Source organism: Haliotis rufescens, unplaced genomic scaffold (assembly GCF_023055435.1).
Source record: "Haliotis rufescens isolate VD_foot unplaced genomic scaffold, xgHalRufe1.0.p SCAF_11, whole genome shotgun sequence".
NCBI classification, from domain to species: domain Eukaryota; kingdom Metazoa; phylum Mollusca; class Gastropoda; order Lepetellida; family Haliotidae; genus Haliotis; species Haliotis rufescens.
The window spans coordinates 16,910,686-16,931,996 of NW_025963791.1; the positions used below are offsets into that span (position 1 = coordinate 16,910,686).

The following is a 21,311-nucleotide window of genomic DNA, read 5'->3' on the forward strand; positions in this document are numbered from 1 at the left end:
ATACTCGGTCAAAAGGCATCGCGTTGCACCAGATTACTTATTCAAACACTAAGTTTAAAGCACCATCCTGTAAGTAAGATTGTGAGTGAAAGATCTGGTTAAGTTCCATTTGTTTATCATGTATATATATTTTATTATTACATAAAAGATCATAAAAATGTTACTTTGTTTATAATGTGGTGACGTCACACATAACGTGTGCCGCCGAAAACATTTATTGCTGCATTTATAGTATATAAAGTAACAGCGTTTGAATATTATATTGTGCCATGTTATGCAACGTAATCAAATGCGACTTTATGTCACGCCATTGTCGAGGGAAGACATTCTTTCTTCCTCGACTCATCAATTCATGTTGATGTGATTTATATATTTTTACAGGTAATAAATCCTTTTACACCTCATCCGCACAGCCTCAGTTCCCTCAATTACATCGTTGGCAGAACCCGCGACATTTAATTCGATGTCTCTCGGACACGTTGGCCAACCATCAAAAGTTGATGTATTGCGAGTTACTTGTTTATAGTGTGTAAGGCTCGGCTGTGATAAAGGTGGGGTTGCCTTCTCCAATTCATTGTCACCCTTCCCATTCACTTTCTGAATCAATCTCTGATAAGCTTCCCTCGATAACAGAATCATCGGCTTGCTCAATGTTGGTAGGTTCGCTCTCTCCACTATCTTTATCCGCTCGTATGTAGTCGAGTAGTGCAGAAATACAAGGTGGTAGAATATATTGGTGAGATTTTAACATCTGCAACTTGTGCTTCTTAGTGACTGCCTTGTCAGCCAACGCACGAATGACGGATCGATAGCGATGTAGGTTTCTTTTAACACTTTCCTGTATCGGTATATTTCCACGCAATTGGTTATAGATCATTTCTATGACAGATTTGAATTGGTTAGGGGAAGCATGAGATAACATGGCTCGTCTCTGCTTCACATTACCTTCTTGAAGTAGGGTGAGATAGTTCAAGTTGGCACTTGATCAGTCATGTCTAAAAATCGATCTCGAAAACAGAAAATAATACGGTCCGTCCCAACAGTCTGGTAGGTCAACCCCACGTTTGACAAAACGATTCAACGATTCGATACACTCAGATTTCGTCTTATACTTCTGTGGACTCTGCGACAAAATCGTCTCGGATCCACCGGGTGGGTAGGCTACACTGCACCGGGAATAGACTTTGCCCATGCCAGTGATGTAGTAAAATGACAACCTTTCAGAATCAACTGGACTTTTTATAGTACTTCAGTCTTTTGGTTAATACACAGTACATATTTCATTCGGAAATATGCTCGTACGCACTCGCTCGTACTGACGGTGGTTGTAGGGACCAGCGTCTTTGACGAGGTAGCCATATTTTCTACCTTCCACAGCATCTCGTAATGATTCAGAGAAATATTTAGCTTGTCCGGGAAACATCTGAGCGGCTCAAATTTTATACTCATGTGCTGAACGAGGGTTAGACATTAAAATAAACACGTGGGTGTTCACGGATATACTTCTATTGCATTCGCCTTTAGGATAGGCCGACTGTTGTATGTTAATGGCGGTGATGCCGAGATGACGGGACACGGTTGTGTATACATTTAGCATGAGACGGCTTTTGCATACTTCCATCATTAAATCATCCAGCACCAAGACCATATTTTCATCAGATTGTTCAGACCAAGAGTACAGTTCCGTTTCTGTCGGTAGGTTTTCATGAAACAATACGTTCGTTGGAGACGTTTGCATTTCGGTATACATGTCTTGCCAAACTGCAGTACAGTACACGATCAAGTTAGGTGGCCTATTAAACATCACATCAGCATTCTGCAAGATTCGGGGCGGTCGGGTAGCCTAGTGGTTAAAGCGTTTGCTCGTCACGCCGAAGACCCGGGTTCGATTCCCGACATGGGTACAATGTGTGAAGCCCATTTCTGGTGTCCCCCGCCGTGATATTGCTGGAATATTGCTAAAAGCGGCGTAAAACCATACTCACTCACTCACTCACTCACTCTGCAAGATTCTTTTAGTCAGATAGGTTTTTCCACTAGGTAACATTCGACCAGAACTTAATACCAAGGCTATATGCTTGCTTAGTTAAGCCGTAGCACGAGCTAGAAGCCTCGCGCGTCTGACCGCTTCATCTCTTACACTGTTGATATGGTTTGGTTTTAAGATGAAATGTATTAGTAGCGTGTGTCGGATTAACAATCTTTTGCGTTTGGGTTCAGTTGTACACATTGTCTCAATACGGATAAATAGGGATTGTTGGGGTTTCTTTGAAGAAACATCCGCCTCTCATTTCTAGTCACGGCTAACCGATTCTCAAGTAACCGCCTGACAATGGCCACCACCGCTAATACCGTTCCCTGGTCATACCAATAACATCTTCTAAAATATCACGTCTGTCATTGAATGTTATTATGTGCCTCAGAAAATCGTAATGTCTTAACGCATATCGCGCCATGGTCTTTCGCTTACGACGTCTCACTTTAGAATGAAAACTAAGCTCAAACAAACAGATTACATAGATGTTTCTTTCAATACAAAACAAAAAAGTCCATGACTCTATGTTAACAGTTTATTGAATACAGTGGCCATTTGAAGTCATACAATTTGAAAATATTGACATATATATTGATTTATCACATATATAATGGGTAGGTTTCTCGGCAGGATAAAGCCAACGGATAAAAACGATATCCGTTGGGGTCATATGCGGATAGAGATGCAAATATCAAAGGTCAAGCAGGGACTACTTTTACTGTTTATTAACAAACATGGCGTCGCCCTCGTCATTCGGCGATCGAGTCAGAATTAACCATCGGGAATCTGGATAAACTACAGGGATAATTGCTATCATTATCCAAAGAACAGTCTAAAATACTGAAAATCAGTGTCTAACTGTGACGTAACTAAGGCATTTTATAAGTTTTGGCAAGTTTGGAGATATAAATTTCGAAACAATTTTGCGAGGGCACGAGGCCTAGCCAAGCGGGATCAGTAGCCATATGCATATCTGTGCTTGTAGACCTCTGCGGCTTGAAACCTTCTTCACAAATTAAAATAGTTGCATTTGGCCGAAATATGTTTGAATTATTACCTTATTTCGTTTTGTCCCTGTGTGTACATCTGACTACACTTCTTACGTTATGACAGGACAGACCGACTGTCAACAAGGTCTGACCGTGGCCGTGACGTTTAATAGACTAGGGTTAGAGTAGCTTCCCTTTGACAAAGGGCAGTTACTCTAGCGGACAGACCGATGGATTGCCGCGTAAGGCAATTAAAAACAGTTGTTGTTTTGCGTATATGTTGCTCCACCACTGTATAAGAAACAGATTTCAGTTGGAACTATATTGGCTACTGTCACTGTCCGACTGACACATCACTTACCCTGTGACGTAATAAATAATAATGCGCGCATTCCAGGAAAACTCGCAATGTTTCGGTAATGTTTGTGAGAGAGGGAAAGCGATTTTGAAGCACAGAATTAAAGAATGACATTATATGATAAAGAGGTTATCACGCTTGTGTGTTTGGGGATGGTAAATATCCTGTATTAGGAATAAACACTATGTATTCAGCTCGCCAAGGCTCGCTAAATACAATGTTTATTCCTAATGCAGGATATTTACCATCCCCAAACACACTCGCGCGATAACCTCTATATACATAGATATCATTGGGAAGTTTATCGAGTGTAAAGGTAGACGCAATACCTTCGAGTAATATTTCTGTACTACATTTCTGCAGCAAATAATATAAGCAATACAATCCATACAAACTGCTGTAGCATTTGGGTGTTATCTTTAAATGTAATACAATGCTTTTTCAAAAAACGAACTAAAGTCTTGATATTAGAAACTAGCTGGGTGTCAAAAAAATATCAAACACTTCTGCATTTTTATTTGCAAAATACATGGCCACCCGATGTACTCCTGAACGGGAACGATGAGTGTTGAGTAAACATCCCATTCTCGCTGTGATTGTGGATGCTGTTTACTTTACAGTGTCCCGTGCATACACTCCCACCACACGTAGTATGGGATCGTTGTCAATGGCACACCGTAGCTGTTCCTTGTTCATGTTCTTGTTTACTTGATAAACACATTACGCGTTTGATCGACTTCAAGAAGAGCGGGTGACTAGCGTTCAGTGTCCTAGTGAGAGCCGTCTTGAATTGTACTTCGAGTCTGAGGTTACCCAATTTGACTAAGTTTACATAACTATCTTCAATAGAGTGGTTCTAAATTGAAGACGAACAGGGCGTTGCCGAATTAAAACTCTGTTCTTTCTATATCGTTGCCTCTGTCCTCTCTCCAGGTGTTGGCTCCTTCAAACAAGTTGACATAGGCTTCTATGTCATCTGCCTCAACCGGTCCACCAGGTACACTTACCTCATCTAGGTACAGTCCCACTGTTTTAATGATTGAACCCTGGAAGTTGAACGGATTTTGAGTGTAAGTATAATAGGCATGAAAGTGTAATATATATTTAGTTAATTAAAGGGAAGTTAAATCAATAAGTCATAGAAATATGATGGAATGTATACCAGATATTATAACAAGAATTGGCGCCATCTTAAAGTGTGGGGCCACACTCTTCGTTAGATCAGGGGTCGTATTATAGGCATGAAATTACAGCAATTATCAACTTATTAAGACACCTACAATTATTATATAAGTGGGCAAGGGGTGGGGGGGGGGAATAGTTCAGATTCAGGGAGTCGAGGAGTTCATATTACAACAAGTCCTAATAAGGATCTTGTTATTATACAAGAGTGGGTAAGAATGATCTAGTGTAGCATTGTCAGGTGACGGTGTGCAGCGAGTACACGAATGAAGTAGCGTTTTGCAGCGGTTGTGCAGGTGAAGTAGCGTTGTGCAGCGGTTGCACAAGCGAAGTGACGTTGTGCAGAGTAACACAAGTGAAGTGACTGCGGTTGCGCAGGTGAAGTAACGTTGTACAGCGGTTACACAAGCGAAGTGACGTTGTGCAGAGTAACACAAGTGAAGTGACTGCGGTTACACAGGTGAAGTGGCGTTGTACAGCGGTTGCACAAGCGAAGTGACGTTGTGCAGAGTTACACATGTGAAGTGACTGCGGTTACACAGGTGAAGTGGCGTTGTGCAGCGGTTGCACAAGTGAAGTGACGTTGTGCAGAGGTTGCACAAGTGAAGTGGCGGTGTGCAGCGGTTGCACAGAATCCCTCCTAGGTGGTACATGGTCAGTGCCGACACGGTGAATACGAAAGGCCAAGTCAGAGCAAACTAGTGAGAGTTGGCTGTGCAGCGGTTACACGAGAACGTTCACTGTGAGGGAGATTACAGTCGTTGGGAGGAGCGGTGCAGACGTTTGCACATCCGGAACGGTGCAGACGGTTGCACATCCATGCACATCCACGGACCACTCCGGGCTTACAATGGAGGTGCGTTGGGAGAGACGAGCCGACGGTTACACCTGGACCCAGTGGTGGAGTGTCGTGCCAGGAAGTGATGGACAGAACTAACAATTGTGGCATTTTAACATTTTGTGTGGTGCCAAGTTCCAGTAGACCGGGCCTGGTTAGGTAAGCAATATTTTGATGCATTGTGTTGAATACATATTGTAAAAGAACGAGATCCTTGAACATGATCATACCACTAACACGAGACTCAAACAATAACGGTACAAATGGCGATCAAGAGTGTCGACGTGGGTCGGCTTTATTTTCAATTCCAATCACATGTTGTAAGGTCGTTCCATCTGACCTAGTGAGGCCAGCACCAATAATAAGCACTCCGGCAGCATACCAGTCTCATGGTGCCAGTACACATTTCAGGCCCTCAGTGAATGGGATCATCACTGGCCTCGCACGGCTCGGCGAGGTTAATGAGAGATAATTGCTCGTTGCAATCTTGAAGAAAACATTTCCCAATTTCCACGTGCGGCACATTCATGGTGTCTTGTACCACAGGAGTAGCCTTCACGTGCAGCACATTCATGCTCTATGTGTATGCGTGGGTCGTCTGATGCACCGAAATACGCAATGACTTATTTGCGTTCCTTTGGCACGTCAGAAGCCTATGATCGCGGGTTTCAATCCCGTCTCGCCCTGATTATGTATCTAGGTTTGCAGGTACCACACCCGTGCTCGTGGGTTTCACCACAGTGGTAAACGCCTAAGACCGGCATCCCATTTCCTCCCACATAATACTGACACGCCACTATTATAACTGGACTACTCACTCTCTCACTCGATGACAGTTTATTTAACTGTCCTTGCAGACGGTAGCCCAGTCTCTGGTCCCGCTCAGTTGCGTTGCGTATCATCCGGGTACTTACGGGGAAAAAACAATAACAAAGGCAACAACCAGTCCGGGGAATTGCGTTAGATCAGTGCCCCTTTAAGCTGACACGCCATGTTAAAATGTAGAGGTTCAGTGTCGTTTTTTTCTAGTTATGCCTCGCGAAATATGATATGAGACAGTCTTGAATGTACGTAGCTATCATTGTTCCACCCCAAGGACGACTTTCGTGACACTAACAAATCAATACCCAAACCAGACAAGCCGGTAGTAAAATACAGCTCATGCTTTACGACAGCCTTTACACTGAGCCCAGTGCAGTAGATGACAAGCAACCAGTGTGTTTCTTCCCTGTCGAGAGGTGAATATATCATATTTTATTCTATGTATTTTGTTAATCATCTGCCAGCACAGCTGTAAATAATCGTTTTACGTCATAATACTTGTCTTTAAACATTACCAAAACGAAAATATACGATCTTTTATCACTGCAACTACATTTCGAGAGCGGAATGCCACTTGCTTGTGTGTGTATTTTAAACGTACTCTTCAACGCAAATGTTTGTAACCGTGTTCTGCATTAGAATTGCGAATATTCCGCTGAAAACCTGCGAATACTAACTTAATTTTTTTTACTGCCCTAATTAGGAGTTTTATGGGACCATCACGCCGTGAAAGCATGGCGGCCCATGGCAATACCCCAATAAAAACTACAGTCCCAAATAACTACACTGATTGTGCAATCCCAACTGGCTCATTCTGCTTTGTCATGATGGACTAAGCATGATGGAGTCCAATATGGAGTACAGGCCATCAGAAATACTTGCCATAAGAACTACAGACCATCAGAAATACTTACAATGATAACCACAGGCCATCAAAGTATAGGCCATGAGAACTACAGGCCATGAGACTACAGACCATCTGAAATACTTGTTATAAGAACTACACGCCATCAGAAATACTTACAATGATAACTACAGGCAATCAGAAGTACAGGCCATGAGAAGTACAGGCAATGAGACTACAGACCATCTGAAATACTTGTTATAAGAACTACACGCCATCAGAAATACTTACAATGATAACTACAGGCCATCAGAAGTACAGGCCATGAGAAGTACAGGCCATGAGACTACAGACCATCTGAAATACTTGTTATAAGAACTACACGCCATCAGAAATACTTGCAGTGATAACTACAGGCAATGAGACTACAGGCCATCAGAAGTACAGGCCATGAGAACTACAGACCATGAGATTAAAGGCCATCAGAAATACTTGCAATGATAACTACAGGCAATCAGAAATACTTGCACTGATAACTACAGGCAATGAGACTACAGGCCATCAGAAATACTTGCAATGATAACTACAGGCAATCAGAAGTACAGGCCATGAGAACTACAGACCATGAGACTATAGGCCATCAGAAATACAAGCCAAAAGAATTACACAGTAAATGTACAAAGGACATTCGTTTTGTCAGTATCAGAAGTATTTTATGTTAAGTATAATTTAAATCAATAATGATTATATTTAACTTTAATTTCTATTTTTAAAATTTTAACTATCAAATGTTAACATTCTTATCCACCTTTTATGTCTAGTACGAAGTATCTCTAACAACAAGCTGTACTATTCTCATGAACATATCTAAGTTTAAGTGATATTACACTTTTAGCAAAAAGAGCTTGATTCCTTTTGATTGGCGAGAAGCCAGTTCCATGCAGCCAATTGCCAATGATTGTTTTCAAAGTAGAATAGCATTGTCTTACTCTTAGGTATTTTTGGGCGTTGGGGTAGCCTTGTGGTTAAAGCGTTCGCTCGTCACGCCGAAGATCCGGGTTCGATTCCCCACATTGGTGCAATGTGTGAAGTCCATTTCTGGTGTCCCCGCCGTGATATTGCTGGAACATTGCTAAAAGCGATGTAAAATCATACTCACTCACTCACTTAGATATTATTAGTAAGTTTGGATTTACATGTTTGTTGATAGTTGGACCATATTATAAAATGCCTTGCCCGTTCAGTCAGAGCAGAGTTTTATGTATGCCTGGACTTTGGACACTTGAGTTGGTCATATCGTAAAAGGGAAAACCACAAGTTCTTCTTTCTGGTAATCGTTACCACAAGAGTGTAGTGAAAGCAGAAGTTAAAAGTCCCACATCCTTCCCGTATGTCTCAGATGGCATGTATCGGCCAGACAAGCAGCGATCTCACCACTTCCACTGTATAGATAGACGAGCCCTTGTCCCAGACCAAAGTTGCCTGCTTATCCTCTTGTCAATAATGGCGTTGAAGAAAGATGGTCGTGTTTTCCACTGATGAGTCCTGTAGTCAGTCGAGGAACCTTCTCTGCCTGTCCCCCACTATGCCGCCAACATTATAAACATCTATACTGGTTCTTGCCATGGAACCAAACTATTCCTTCTACAGGCATCAGAACCCTGGATGAAGTTTTAGACCTCAACCATGCTATAAGGTTTTCCTTAGAAGAAGTCTGGACCTTGTGTTTTAAACGTCCAATTGTCTAAAATTCGAAGACACGAATTAAAACTTTTTCATCATGGATCACGAGAATCGAACCACAAACTCCCGATCAGTGGTCGTCACACTAATTCAAACAAGTGGTTTAAAGGTACCATGTTTAGCGTATATTTCCTGGCCAGATATATTTTACTAGCGTTTCTTTAGACTGTCTTAATGCATGTTTATACATAATATTAAACAAATATTAATAAATGTTGTTTCGACGGTATATAAGTCAGAGAAAACACGTCCCTTTCGTTTTGGTTGAAAATGTAAGGCCTCGGGGTCGGAATAGCCCTTGTGCTAATCACTCGCCTTCGGGTTTTACATTTTCAGCTCAAATCTCGGAGTGGTTTTTTTCACTTTTTCGTTAAGAAACCTTCTGCATCTTCATCATGTCTTTGACCTGACTGATACCAGTAATCCAATCAGGCAAAAAAGAATTTCCAAAGGCAGAATCAAAAGGATGTTTCATCCAGTTTGGCTAAGCAATATGGAGGAAAACCCAAGCACTTGGACTGGAAGTGCTCTACAAAGAGGACCCAGAAGTTCACACGTGGATTAGTCGAGCAGTGGGCCTCCCTCTGCTCCCTGCTAACTTGGTGCAAGAAACCTAGATTGACGCCAAGGATGCCACCTCAGGTGCCACGCGGTCAGGAATTCAATGCCCATGTTGTGACTCCATGGGTTCACTATGACGTCATGTTCCCCTTAAAGTCCTGTGGAACCACTACCGGACAGCGGGGCCCAGAACAAACAATTTGGATGGGTTCCATTCCCATCACATCTGTTGCCTGCCCTACAACCATCAGAATCTCTTCCGATCCATAGATCTGGTTGGCTTGCCAAACTAACCCAACGCGTCTGTCGAGAACGTGACCACAGGTTTAACGATTGAAGGCTCAACTGCAACGACAGGAGACCACCATGTACATAGATGCGGTTGCATACTTTACCAAACTCTGTTGACTTTGTGAACTAGCCGTGAAAGAAATTTTCAATAATGTGATGAATGTCATCGAATTGACATACATGTCAAATAGCTCTTTTAGTCCATGTAAAGCTACAGTCAAACACAGACAATGCGACCGCGATGCAACCACTTGGCGACTGATTTCCTTTACGACCGAATGGTGATCGCTAAGACTGGTGCAACTACTTCTGTCAATATTTGGAAAAAGGGTATGACCTCCGATCAATCAGCAATAGGTTTTGCAACTTGTCAGTGATTGATTGGCAACTGTTCACCACAGATACGGCAAAATGTTTGCTACTGGTTGAGACCGATCGGTGACTTGTTGCAACTGAACGGGGACTGGTCGGTGACTAGTTGTTGATCATCACCGTTCAAAACATAATGCATATAAAAAGTGTGCTTTTCTGAATCAAATCATTTCTTTGCAAGTTGTCAAGATGTTAACAGCAGAACAGTTGCAGTTGCTCTGCAAAGAATATATCAAAATGCTGCAGTTGCTGCCATGATGATGTACAGAAGAATGAGACAAACAAGGCGAAGGCTGTATTGGCTGAGACATTGGATCGCAAGAAGGCCACAGCTAGGAGACTATGGGAATCTGATGGCAGAGTTGCAGAGAGAAAGTCGTGGTGATTTAGTGGGCCATATCCGAATGGAGCCTGTCAACATCGGACATCTCAGGCTCTTCTTCCTCATAGCAGTTGTCTCTATTGTATCTTCTACAATTTCTGGTTCTTTTGTTTTCCTGCCTTAACGGACCATAGTTATGAATGGAAATAATTGATGTGAACTTTCTGAGTACTTATGACAAAATGATGATGTAATGCACAGACAGGTATTTTTAGAGACGGTCACATGTTGCAAACCCAACGGCGAATGATAGACGCACGCATGGAAACCACTTTCCAACCAATCGACAACCAGTCACCGATGAAGCGCCAGTCGATCACTGCCTCATCACTGATCAATCACCGATAGGTCGCCACTAGGTTGCAAAGATTCAACACCCTTTTGTAGACGAAACTGTTCGCCGCACTGTGGAAACCAATCTGCAGTTGACATAACACCACCTTGGGACCTCTAGGAAACCAATGAAACCTCTGAGCGACCAAATCGGTCGCAGACAGTCTTTTGTGCATGTTGTGACCGAATGGGCTTTGCGACCGCTCTGAAACCTTGTAGCGACCTCAGTGAAACCTTTCAGAGACTTCTGCAACCTAATTGCGATTGTCAAATATTTCGGTCGCCAGGAGGTTGCATCGCAGTCGCATTGTCTGTGTGAATGAGGCTTAAAGAAACTTTGATGAATGTCAATGAAAATATATATATTTTTTAGTTTAATAACACATGAAATGCATTACTCCCACCAAACTAATAACTATACATGCATTTGCATTAAACACATGCGAGGGGTGACTGAAACGTTCTGAGCCTAACTATGAAGGCTGACAGAGCACCCTCAACAGTTTGCATGTATTCAGTACGATACTGGCTCCATATTTCTGTCGGTATCAAACTGAATAGGTACTTTCTTTTGATGAAAATGGACAAAGTTACATACTGTGCTGTCACCAAGTATCTCCAACTGAAAGCAATAACTCCAACAGCCATACATGCGGTCATGGTGTCAACTTGAGGGGATGGCGCTCCTCCCTTTGCCGCTGTTGGGAGGTGGTCAGCCAAGTTCAAGAGCCTTGAAGCTGATCAAACATCAGGAAGACCTTCACCTGCCACCTCTGGGGAATCTGTCGATAACATAAATTATATGATAATTGGTGATCGCTTACTCACGTCCCATAGTCAATGCAGTGGGCATATTGTATGAGAGAGTTGAGAACATTTTGAGAAATGAACTGGGCATGAAAAAGCTTTTCTGCGCGCTGGGGTGCAATGATTCTGACTGCTGATCAGAAATACTCCAAGTTCATTACATATCGTGAGAAATTACGTCGTTTTGAAGCAGAACCAATTTTTTGGAGGGATTCTTAACTAAGGATGAGTATTGGGATTAACACTATCATCCAGAGACTAAAAAAACAGTCAAAGTAGAGGAAAACATCTAACGTCTCTTCCAATCCACAGAAGTTGAAAAAGTCTTCCCCATCAGCTCGCAAGGTGATTGTTTCGGTTTTCTGGGATTCAAAAGTAATCCTTCTGGTGAACTACATCCCGAAATACCATTAATGACCAATATTATGCTGATCTGCTTTGGGAACTGCGTGACAAAATCAAGGCTAAGTGTCGTAGATAACTCACTGAGGGTGTGTTGTGACACTCACACAATTTGCATGAAACCTAAGTGTTTCTTTGTTGCCAAACGACCAGACAATCCAGGAACTAAAACTAAAACCGATATGTGAATTTGTCTTGACCCAAACGTTTGATGTGTAAATGACTCAGCATGACTGATAATGGCTACTTAGCTTATGACATTTGGGGACATCGACCCGTTTGACATCATTTCTGTGAAGCCTTACTCTGCACATTGCATACTGATAAAGTTACTGAAAGTCGGTACCTTAAATCGCATATTGCACTAGGCCGTTCTTATCACATGACATCTTTACCATATTGCTTATTTAGCTGTAAACAAGGGTCAGATAAATATTGCTTGTGTATTTCGCTGGATATTAAACAAACCATCAAACTAATGTTTTCGAGACAACATGTTGGTGGTACGCTAGCCTATCAGTTAATGCATTATCATGTCATGGTTAGATTCAGTTTGATGCCCTATGTGAGTACAATCTGAACTTGTAATTTGGTGCATGTATATGTTCCCTGTCGATGGTATATTCTCAGCCAGCTCTAAGTCTTTCCACTGCACCTCAACGCTAGGCTTTTGTAGTAAATTCACACTGTTACATCAATCAGGTTAGGACCATCAATGGAAAGGTGTTTAAAAATCGACACAAACATTAGAATTGGTAATTAGTGTTAGTGTGTGTGTGTGTGTGTGTGTGTGTGTGTGTGTGTGTGTGTCTGTGTGTCTGTGTGTCTGTGTGTCTGTGTCTGTGTGTCTGTGTCTGTTTGGGTTCGTAATAGATGTACATTATTGTGTGTGAATGTGTAAATTAGTATGAATAGATGAATGAAATTTCAGTTATGAGGGTAAATGAGGTATTATGACTGAAATTTCAGTTATGAGGGTAAATGAGGTATTATGACTAAAATGTATATTTGTATAGCGAAATACATTCATGATCAAGAGTTAATCATTAAGGGATAGAAATTGTCATCCTACACAAAGATTGTGTTGGAGTATACAATAAATCTACTGATACATGTTTCCGATTTGACTTTAAACATGAGTAGTTGGGGGCCCCGTTACAGGACGAGGAACGGGTCAACGGGAGGAGGTGGGTTCTTTGTTTTGGCCGTTGGTGTGGCAGGGTGTGTATGTGTCGATTGCGTGTGGAGATGATAGATCACTGAGACGAGCTTATACACAATCGACGATCGACGTCATATCGGCGAAGGATCTTGCAACCAAATTTCACAAATCATGTCATCGGGTATTATGACGTGATTGTAAACTTTGAGGTGCAAGGTCTCGTTCCACAAGGCGATCGTATTGTAGTGCAATGGCAGTCGTTCGTCTAAGTTACAGAAGGTGAGTGGCGATGACCTTAGCGCTACGATCATGGTGTGGAACGGACGTCTGAAATCTAAAGGTGAATCGACATGCACAGACATGGACGTGGTGTAGGAATGCACTCAATGCAGGTAGCGGTCAGATATCGATCTTGTTTTGTTTTTGTTTTTTCTCTCCCTGGTGTGAGAATGCTGATTTCACAACACTTTTTTTTGTTCAACTTTTTAATCCCCCGCTCACATGAACCAACACAACAAATCAAAAAGTCACAGGATCAGGGGCGTCACTGTGATTTTTGTGAACATAAACTTTTTCTTTCTTTTTTTTTACCACTAGGGTGTGAACGTATGTACACTCCTAAAACGCAGTGAACGTATGTACACTCCTCAAACAGGAACGTTGACAGTCAGGTGATCGTAGGTTCAGTGAACAAGTGTCAGGTCAATAAGGGCAGAAAGGTTGATTAAACGTCCACCCACGCACGTGATAGGTCAGCATGTAGAGACAGTACACGCCACACAGCGTGTTGTATCCATGTTGTAAGGGGTGTGTATTCCATCGCCTTTGAAGCGCACGCATGACCCACAATGCCCCTTTCGCGCATGCGCAGTAACGTGACCAAACCGAAACCGGATGTGACCTTCGCGCATGCGCAGACCCGTTCCTCGTCCTGTAACTACTAACAGCCATACCAAGACAGCCATATTGAAAATATTGTGATTCTGTGATTCTGTTGTATGGAGTACAACGAAAAAGTGGAACTATGTTTCAAAGAATAAAATAACCACGCTCCTTTTAGAAGCCATGAGGTAGTAACTACAAGTCTCTCTTAGAGTTGAACCAACTCTTGGTATTTGAAATTGTGTTTGGTCTCTTCAATTTCAATTTCAGTCTCATATATACACCTTTTCAAAAGTATCGCACCACCACGACATTTTGATAATCAGAAAAGAGATGGATAAGGAGAAGCTGGCAAGCAAAACTAAAGCAATAAAACAATGTCACTGAATGTCAAATGAGAAATGAGCATTTGCATAGACAAAAACACAAGTTTATTCGCCAGTGAAAAGGATTATAATAGGGGATAAATAGAAACTGTCAGAAATGAGATGAACAGATCATCAAGATCATTCTTTACGGGAGGGTCCTTGGCTCTAACCCTTCGTCGCCACTGATCCCATAGATGCTCGATTGGATTCGGGTCTACGAGAAGGTCAAGGGAAAGACTCAATGGCGTTGTTCAGTCAATAACAGTAAAAAAACGCATGAACGTCAAGACGTCATCATACATGAATTTCTCTAAAGAGACCCCTTAGGTGTGCATACTGTTTGCATTAACGCACCCACAAGGCTGGGCAGTGTACCATTTTAAAATCTCTACAAATTGGTGGTGCGATATTTTTGACGAGTTGTGTATATTCATTTTCGTCTGCTTGTTATAAATGGTTTAATTTCATTTCAGACATGGCTCTTATCCTGAGGATGACCCTGCTGCTGGGTAGTGTTAACTTTATTCATTGTTTGCCATCCAATGTTACCTGCATGCCATGTGTATGCACCGTAATTGCAAAGGATTGGATCATCGCCAACTGTTCGAACAAAATGTTGAACAGGGTTCCCCAAACCATCCCATCCACTGTTTCAACTCTCCTTATGTCTAACAACAGCATCAACCTGGCAGCACGATCTTTTGGCAGGTTCTCTTTCATGGAATACCTGGATCTGTCTGACAACGCCCTGACTTCTCTGAATGTTGATGGTTTTGTAGGAGCTGCAAATCTGAAACGCTTGAACCTTCATGGGAACAGGATTCTTCTGAACAGCACAAGTTACCCAAAGGGAGCTTTTCGACAACAGAAAAAGCTGCATACTTTGGATATTGCTGGAAATACCAAGGACTTAGATGCAAAGTACCCTGATGAATGTCTGGGCGATTTGGTGGCTCTTCAGACACTGATCATTGATGGTGTAAAGAACGCCATATTTGGTGAAGGATTTGCGAAACTAAAGAATCTCACAACTCTTATTTTGTCAGGAAAACGGGGACATTGTTCGATTTATACACTTTATAATGAATCGTTCCTGAATACTCCCAATGTAAGGCACCTGGATATCAGCCACTGTGATGTTTCATTTATTGAAACCAACGCATTTTGGCCAATGAGGAACATAAATATGCTTGACCTTTCTCACAATCATGGTCTTGGCTTGGAAACACTTGGTAACTCTCTGTTCGGGCTGCAGTTTTCACCTCTGAGGGTTTTGAAGTTTAACAGCATCGTGAAACCATTTGCTATCGGTGTTGAATTGAAAGGAGATCATTTACGATATATGGACAATTTGAATCTTACAGAATTACACTGTGACGCAAACAGAATTGAGCTTTTGGACACACATTGTGCCGAAAAACTACGCAAAGTTCAAATCGTATCAGCAAAGAGTAATAGGTTCACATATGGACCTTATTTAATACACCTTTGGGCAATGACAAATCTTCGTAAAATATATCTGATGAACCAGTATCCATCAGACCCATTACCACGTTACAAGTCAGTCCATGGTGAAAGAACTCATTTGATGCCTATGAATAGTGTGAAGATTGAATTGACACAACAGCCAGCAACTTCCCAACGTCCTCCGCAGCAAAGACCTGTTCCTCATGACGACATTAACATTGTCAGCTTTCAAACCGAGAACAATTCTAGGGTAGATGAACAGTTACAAAAGAATATGATGTCAGTTGAAGTCACTGAAACAGAGACACTTCACAAGTTCCTTGTAATCATACCTCCCAATGTCACATTTGTAAATTTAAGCTATAGTAGGTTGGATTATTCCATTAATGAAATAAGATTCCAACCCAATCAAGTAAAGGTACTGGATTTGTCACGGAACAGCTTTACAGGATTGGTAGGTCCTATTCATGGCGTCGATTCTCTTGAATTCCTTGATCTCACTGATAATAACTGTAAGTTACTTTCCCCTACGCTCTTGATGTACGCATCTTCCCTAAAAGTCCTTAACATAAGTAAAAATTACCTATATCAATCACTTAAGTCGGATATGAATGGTCACATATTTTTCAACCTAACAAATTTAGAAATACTGAGCATTTCCAATAATCTCATTCTTGATTTACCATTACCTATATTCCAAAGACTTAACAATCTACAGATTCTTGATTTGAGCTGGAACATGATGGAGGCATGGACTGTTATGATCAGCCACATGTCGTTTCTCACCTCTTTGGATTTGTCAAACAATAGATTTGAGTATGTCCCAAAATATCTTACAGATCAAATTAGTCATATAATGAACTTGAGAAATGACACATTTCACTTGAACATCCAGGGCAACAATCTAGTATGTGATTGCAGTACACTTGAGTACTTAGAAGCACTATCGGAGTCCCGCATTTCCATCGACAGACCTGATGATACGAGGTGTCGGTTAAACAATGGAGAAAGAATGAAATTTAACAACATTGAAAACATTGTATGGAGGCTGCAGAAACAGTGTAAAACAGTTGTTCCATTGTTAGCCGCAACACTGTCTGGAGTTGTAGCCTTCATGCTGATAGTTGCAGCTGGTATAGTTTACCGTTATCGGTGGAAGCTACGTTACCTGTACTACACTACAAGACGCAAATACAGGGGATACCAGAGACTAGGGGAAGGGGAGGACAATTTCACCTACGATGCTTTTGTTTCATATGCTGATGAAGACAGAGGGTTTGTTGTAGAGGACATGCGTAACATGCTTGAGCGACACCATGGCTTGAGACTCTGCATACACCATCGGGACTTCATGGTTGGGGAAGCCATAACTGCCAACATCATGAACGCGGTTCAGTCGAGCAGGAAAACCATCGTTGTCCTGTCTTCTAACTTCCTGAAAAGTAAATGGTGCGACTATGAGGTCCACATGGCCAAGCTGGAGAGCATACACACCGGAAGGGACGTCCTGTGTGTCGTGTGGTATGCTGAACTGCCTGACAACAGTAGTCTGAGTCAAGACTTGCAGGATGAGATTCAGTATGGTACCTATATCAAGTATCCAACAGCTGAGGATGAGAAATTAGAGTTCTGGGAGAACCTCAAGGCAGCAATAAGTTATTAAACATTCCTAACTCAAAGCTGTCAACTGTCAACAGTGTGAGAAAACATACTTTTGAATTTATGCACCGTCTTAGTTCCAAGGTATCACGAGACACACAAATGACACATCTTGAATGTGTTGATGTACCATGGTGTGCACACAATCACAAAGCTTAACATGTTTATAACATGTATGTAAATAACATAAACTGATATAATCTATATATTTTTATTCAATGTATATTTTTAACATTTGGTTGCAATCAGTTCATCTTTATAACACTAGAGCTATATTGATGTACGCTGGTATCATATTTACATATATTCATATTACATTAACGTGGTGGCACGTGGTCACAAATCGGGTGAAGTTAACAAACGTCGGTCACGGAGAGTCCTTGGATGGGTGACCGCCTTCGGCAGGCTTCGGTTCTGAAGCACATGTAGCATATGTGGTGTCGCCTTGCGCGAGTGATTTTGTTCGAATTGTGCCTCTATCAACCCAGCAGTGAATGAGTACCCGGTAGGATGATATGGTAAATATGGCATATATGGTAATGTGGTTGTTAATCTTCTAGCGCCCAACAGGTAGCTTTGGTTGTATACTCCACAGGGAGCTGAACATGATTGTTCAATGCACACTGATCCATTGACCGGGGTAATAAATGTCTGTTCGCTTAGAGTATGCTTATGCATGGAGTACAGCGGCATATAAAATGGACTACTACTACTACTACTACTATTATGATGATGGTGATGATGATGATGATGATGATGATGACTTGTTATAGTGTGTGAGAATATGTGGAGACCATTTCTGGTGTCCCCCCGCCTTGATATTGCTGGAGTGTTGCTAAAAGCTGGCATCAGATCACTCACTCAGTCACGAATAAAGTGAGTTAGTGAGTCATGGTACGTCGTATCAGCTTGATGTGAGGAAAAAGCCCGAAAGGGCAGGTCGTTTAGTTGAAACCCACAAGCGGGGTGCTAACAACGAGAAACACAATCAGAGCGAACCCGGGTTACGAACCACTCTTTCTTGTTCGCCTAAGGGACGCAACTCTGCATGGCCCGTGTCTTACATGTAAAGAGGTAATGGGACGTGTGAGTTACTACAAAGCCTTTTGTTAGTATCAGGGGCTTGTGTTTTGTAATTGTAACTGCAGCCAGACATAATATTACTAATCACGATGTATTCATACGTATGCAATTATTATTTTCGAGTTGACTGACTTTTTCATGGTCGTATATTTGTGTTTCACGCATTTGCTTTATGATTCTGAAAAACGTATTCATGATGGGTCGGAATCGTACACTGCTTTTGGGACAGATTTCTTATAATTAGGGAAATATTTTTGTCGCTTTTAATGTATAAAAATTATTTGCTTTTTTCGTTAATATTTAAAATACGTTTACCCTTAATGGTAGAAGTTTGGTCACGGAAACCATTAGTATTGTGAAGTAAATATATTGAGGCTTTCAGGTACGTTGAGTAAGTTTTTAAATCAGAAGAAAGAATTTATTCAGCACAACCAGACCGCCTGCGTGTGTCATGTTTAGCCACAACTTATAAGTGTTTCAAAATTTAGGTCAACATTTTATTTTTACCCATCTCGATGTATCATTAATCAGTCTCCCTCTGATGCATGTACATGTAGAAATCTTGGAATTTAGGTGCTTCATGCAATGATTTTGAGAAAATGTAAATTGCATGAACATAACATGTATTACTCTCTCCATCTCTCAAATGTGACATTTTTCAGCACATGCGATGGCCTCCTCGCATTTCTTGAATAAACCACTTCTTCTACAATGTAGTAAGTTTATGTGTTTTTTTAATACTGGTAATAAGTCGCTACAGCAGCTGTCTGAAATATAGGGTGTGCGTAGTTGATTACCTAATTTTTTCTATTACCTGTCCATTGTACCTAAAGAAGAAGGAGAAAAAGAAATAGAAAAAGAAGAAGAAAAGATAAGAAGAAGAAGAAGAAGAAGAAATCCATTTATAATTCGCCAGATTCTATTCACCTAGTTAATTCTCATAGCGCTTCACATGTTTTTGCATCTGTTGCTAGTCAAAGTAGAGTGGAACTGGACTGGATAGTGTAGTTTGAAGAGATATGTTTTCAGATGTGCCCTATGAGATGAGTGTAACGATGGCAATTGGAAATCTGGTGACAATTTTTGTCAATGATAAAGCACAGTATTGAAACCATCAATGACCTAAATGTCTTCGGCCGCATTTCTGAAACCTTTCGGAACGGAGGCGTTGCGGTCTTAGATTGTGGCTGTTTCATGGTAGCATGTGAATACCAGTGCTGGGATCTTGAATTCAATTCAGGCTTTGTGAGGTAACCAGTGCAAGTGTTACAGGTGTCCATAGTGAAGTTCTTGCAACCATACACACCACTGTATTCTGTAAATGAATTAGCCTTTATAGTGGTTCAGTCGAGGGGTTGGCCATTAGACCGTTGTAGAAGTTAAGCCATGACATGCATGACCTTTTAGGCATGGCCTCCGTTTCGTTGAGTCATTTGAAAGGTCATGTTCTCCAAAATTCAAAACTGCAGTTATCGATATATTTGGATATTTTAATAATACGTTCAATAAATATGAAATTATGTTTAGTGACAACTCAATAATATTATCACAAGCAGATCTCTCAGTCACCATTTTAAATTAACCCAAGCATAAAACAAAAATATATCCCGACGTTTTCAGAGAATTTATGTCAACGAAGACTCACCATACCAAAGTGTTGGATGGTATGGATTTAGGACACATGACGTGGTCTGGCACAGCCTCTCCTCTCAAGTTTTATATCACTAAATAAATCTAAGCTTCTGTACCGCTGATTGCCTGGTCCATTCTCTTCGGCTAAATGTAATGCTATGAGGTTGAAATGGCTTCGCAAAATCTAAGAACATTCATGCTAAATACCGGATACCTTTTCTATAGTTTCGATGGTCTGTTGTCCATTCATTGTGGAATCTGTAGATAATCAAAACTGTTAATACGCTGGAGTTGATGTTCTGAGCTAAGTCTACATTTGGTGTAGTGGTTGAAAGACTGACCTTCATAAAAGTTTATGCGAGTATCAAACATTATGTTGCCTTATGTGTTGTACGCTTGAGCGACGGTACCTGGATGTTTGTCTCGGACTTTGAGAACCTGGCATTATATGCGAACCTCAGATTAGCGTCTTGCTACACGGTACGCCAAGGTTCCTTGGCTCCCCCCAAAGTTGTGTCAAGGCCTTTTAAGTATAACTAAAACGTATGAATATCTGGATGACCAGAATTGGAGTCCTCACACCTATAAAACGCTTTTATATAATGTACAGGCATTACAGTTAGCATGTCTCATGTTGTCCCAGCCAAATGTCATCCAAAGTCTAAGCGTCCCACAAGAAAATTTGTAGTTGTTCCCACTGACAAGTTCTCAAATAACATAACCGTTATATGTGAGCATCATTACATAACTTGTTTGGTCAGAGAACTTGGTATAAATGACATATCAAATCTCAAAAATTAACTGTTATCCTTAATAAAATCCAGGAATGATGTTTTTATATTCACCAAAGAATATTTGAGACAAGTTGAATCAATACCATGTGGATCCTAAAAAACTCCAGCAGGTTCAATTTTCAAATCAAGACATTTTATTTTTCATTTTGTGTACCACTATCCCACACGACAAACATAAGGGAAAACCTCAGTGGCCAGTATCAAATACAAACATACAATGGTGATAGCAAAAATCAGTGATAATAAAATATATTCACCCAGCGGTACAGTGGTCAAGCTTCCCTTATGGGCTCGGCAGGGAATCA

General features: G+C 41.2%; 1 protein-coding gene across 1 annotated transcript; it reads left to right on the forward strand.

Moving 5' to 3' along the window:
* The first annotated feature begins 6,597 nt into the window (after window positions 1-6,597).
* On the forward strand, window positions 6,598-19,292 carry LOC124152053 (toll-like receptor 4). Its single transcript, XM_046524797.2, has 2 exons — window positions 6,598-6,640; window positions 14,845-19,292. Exons 1-2 carry the CDS (start codon window positions 6,604-6,606, stop codon window positions 17,499-17,501), a joined length of 2,694 nt encoding a protein of 897 aa, XP_046380753.2. The 5' UTR covers window positions 6,598-6,603; the 3' UTR covers window positions 17,502-19,292.
* Window positions 19,293-21,311: the final 2,019 nt, after the last annotated feature.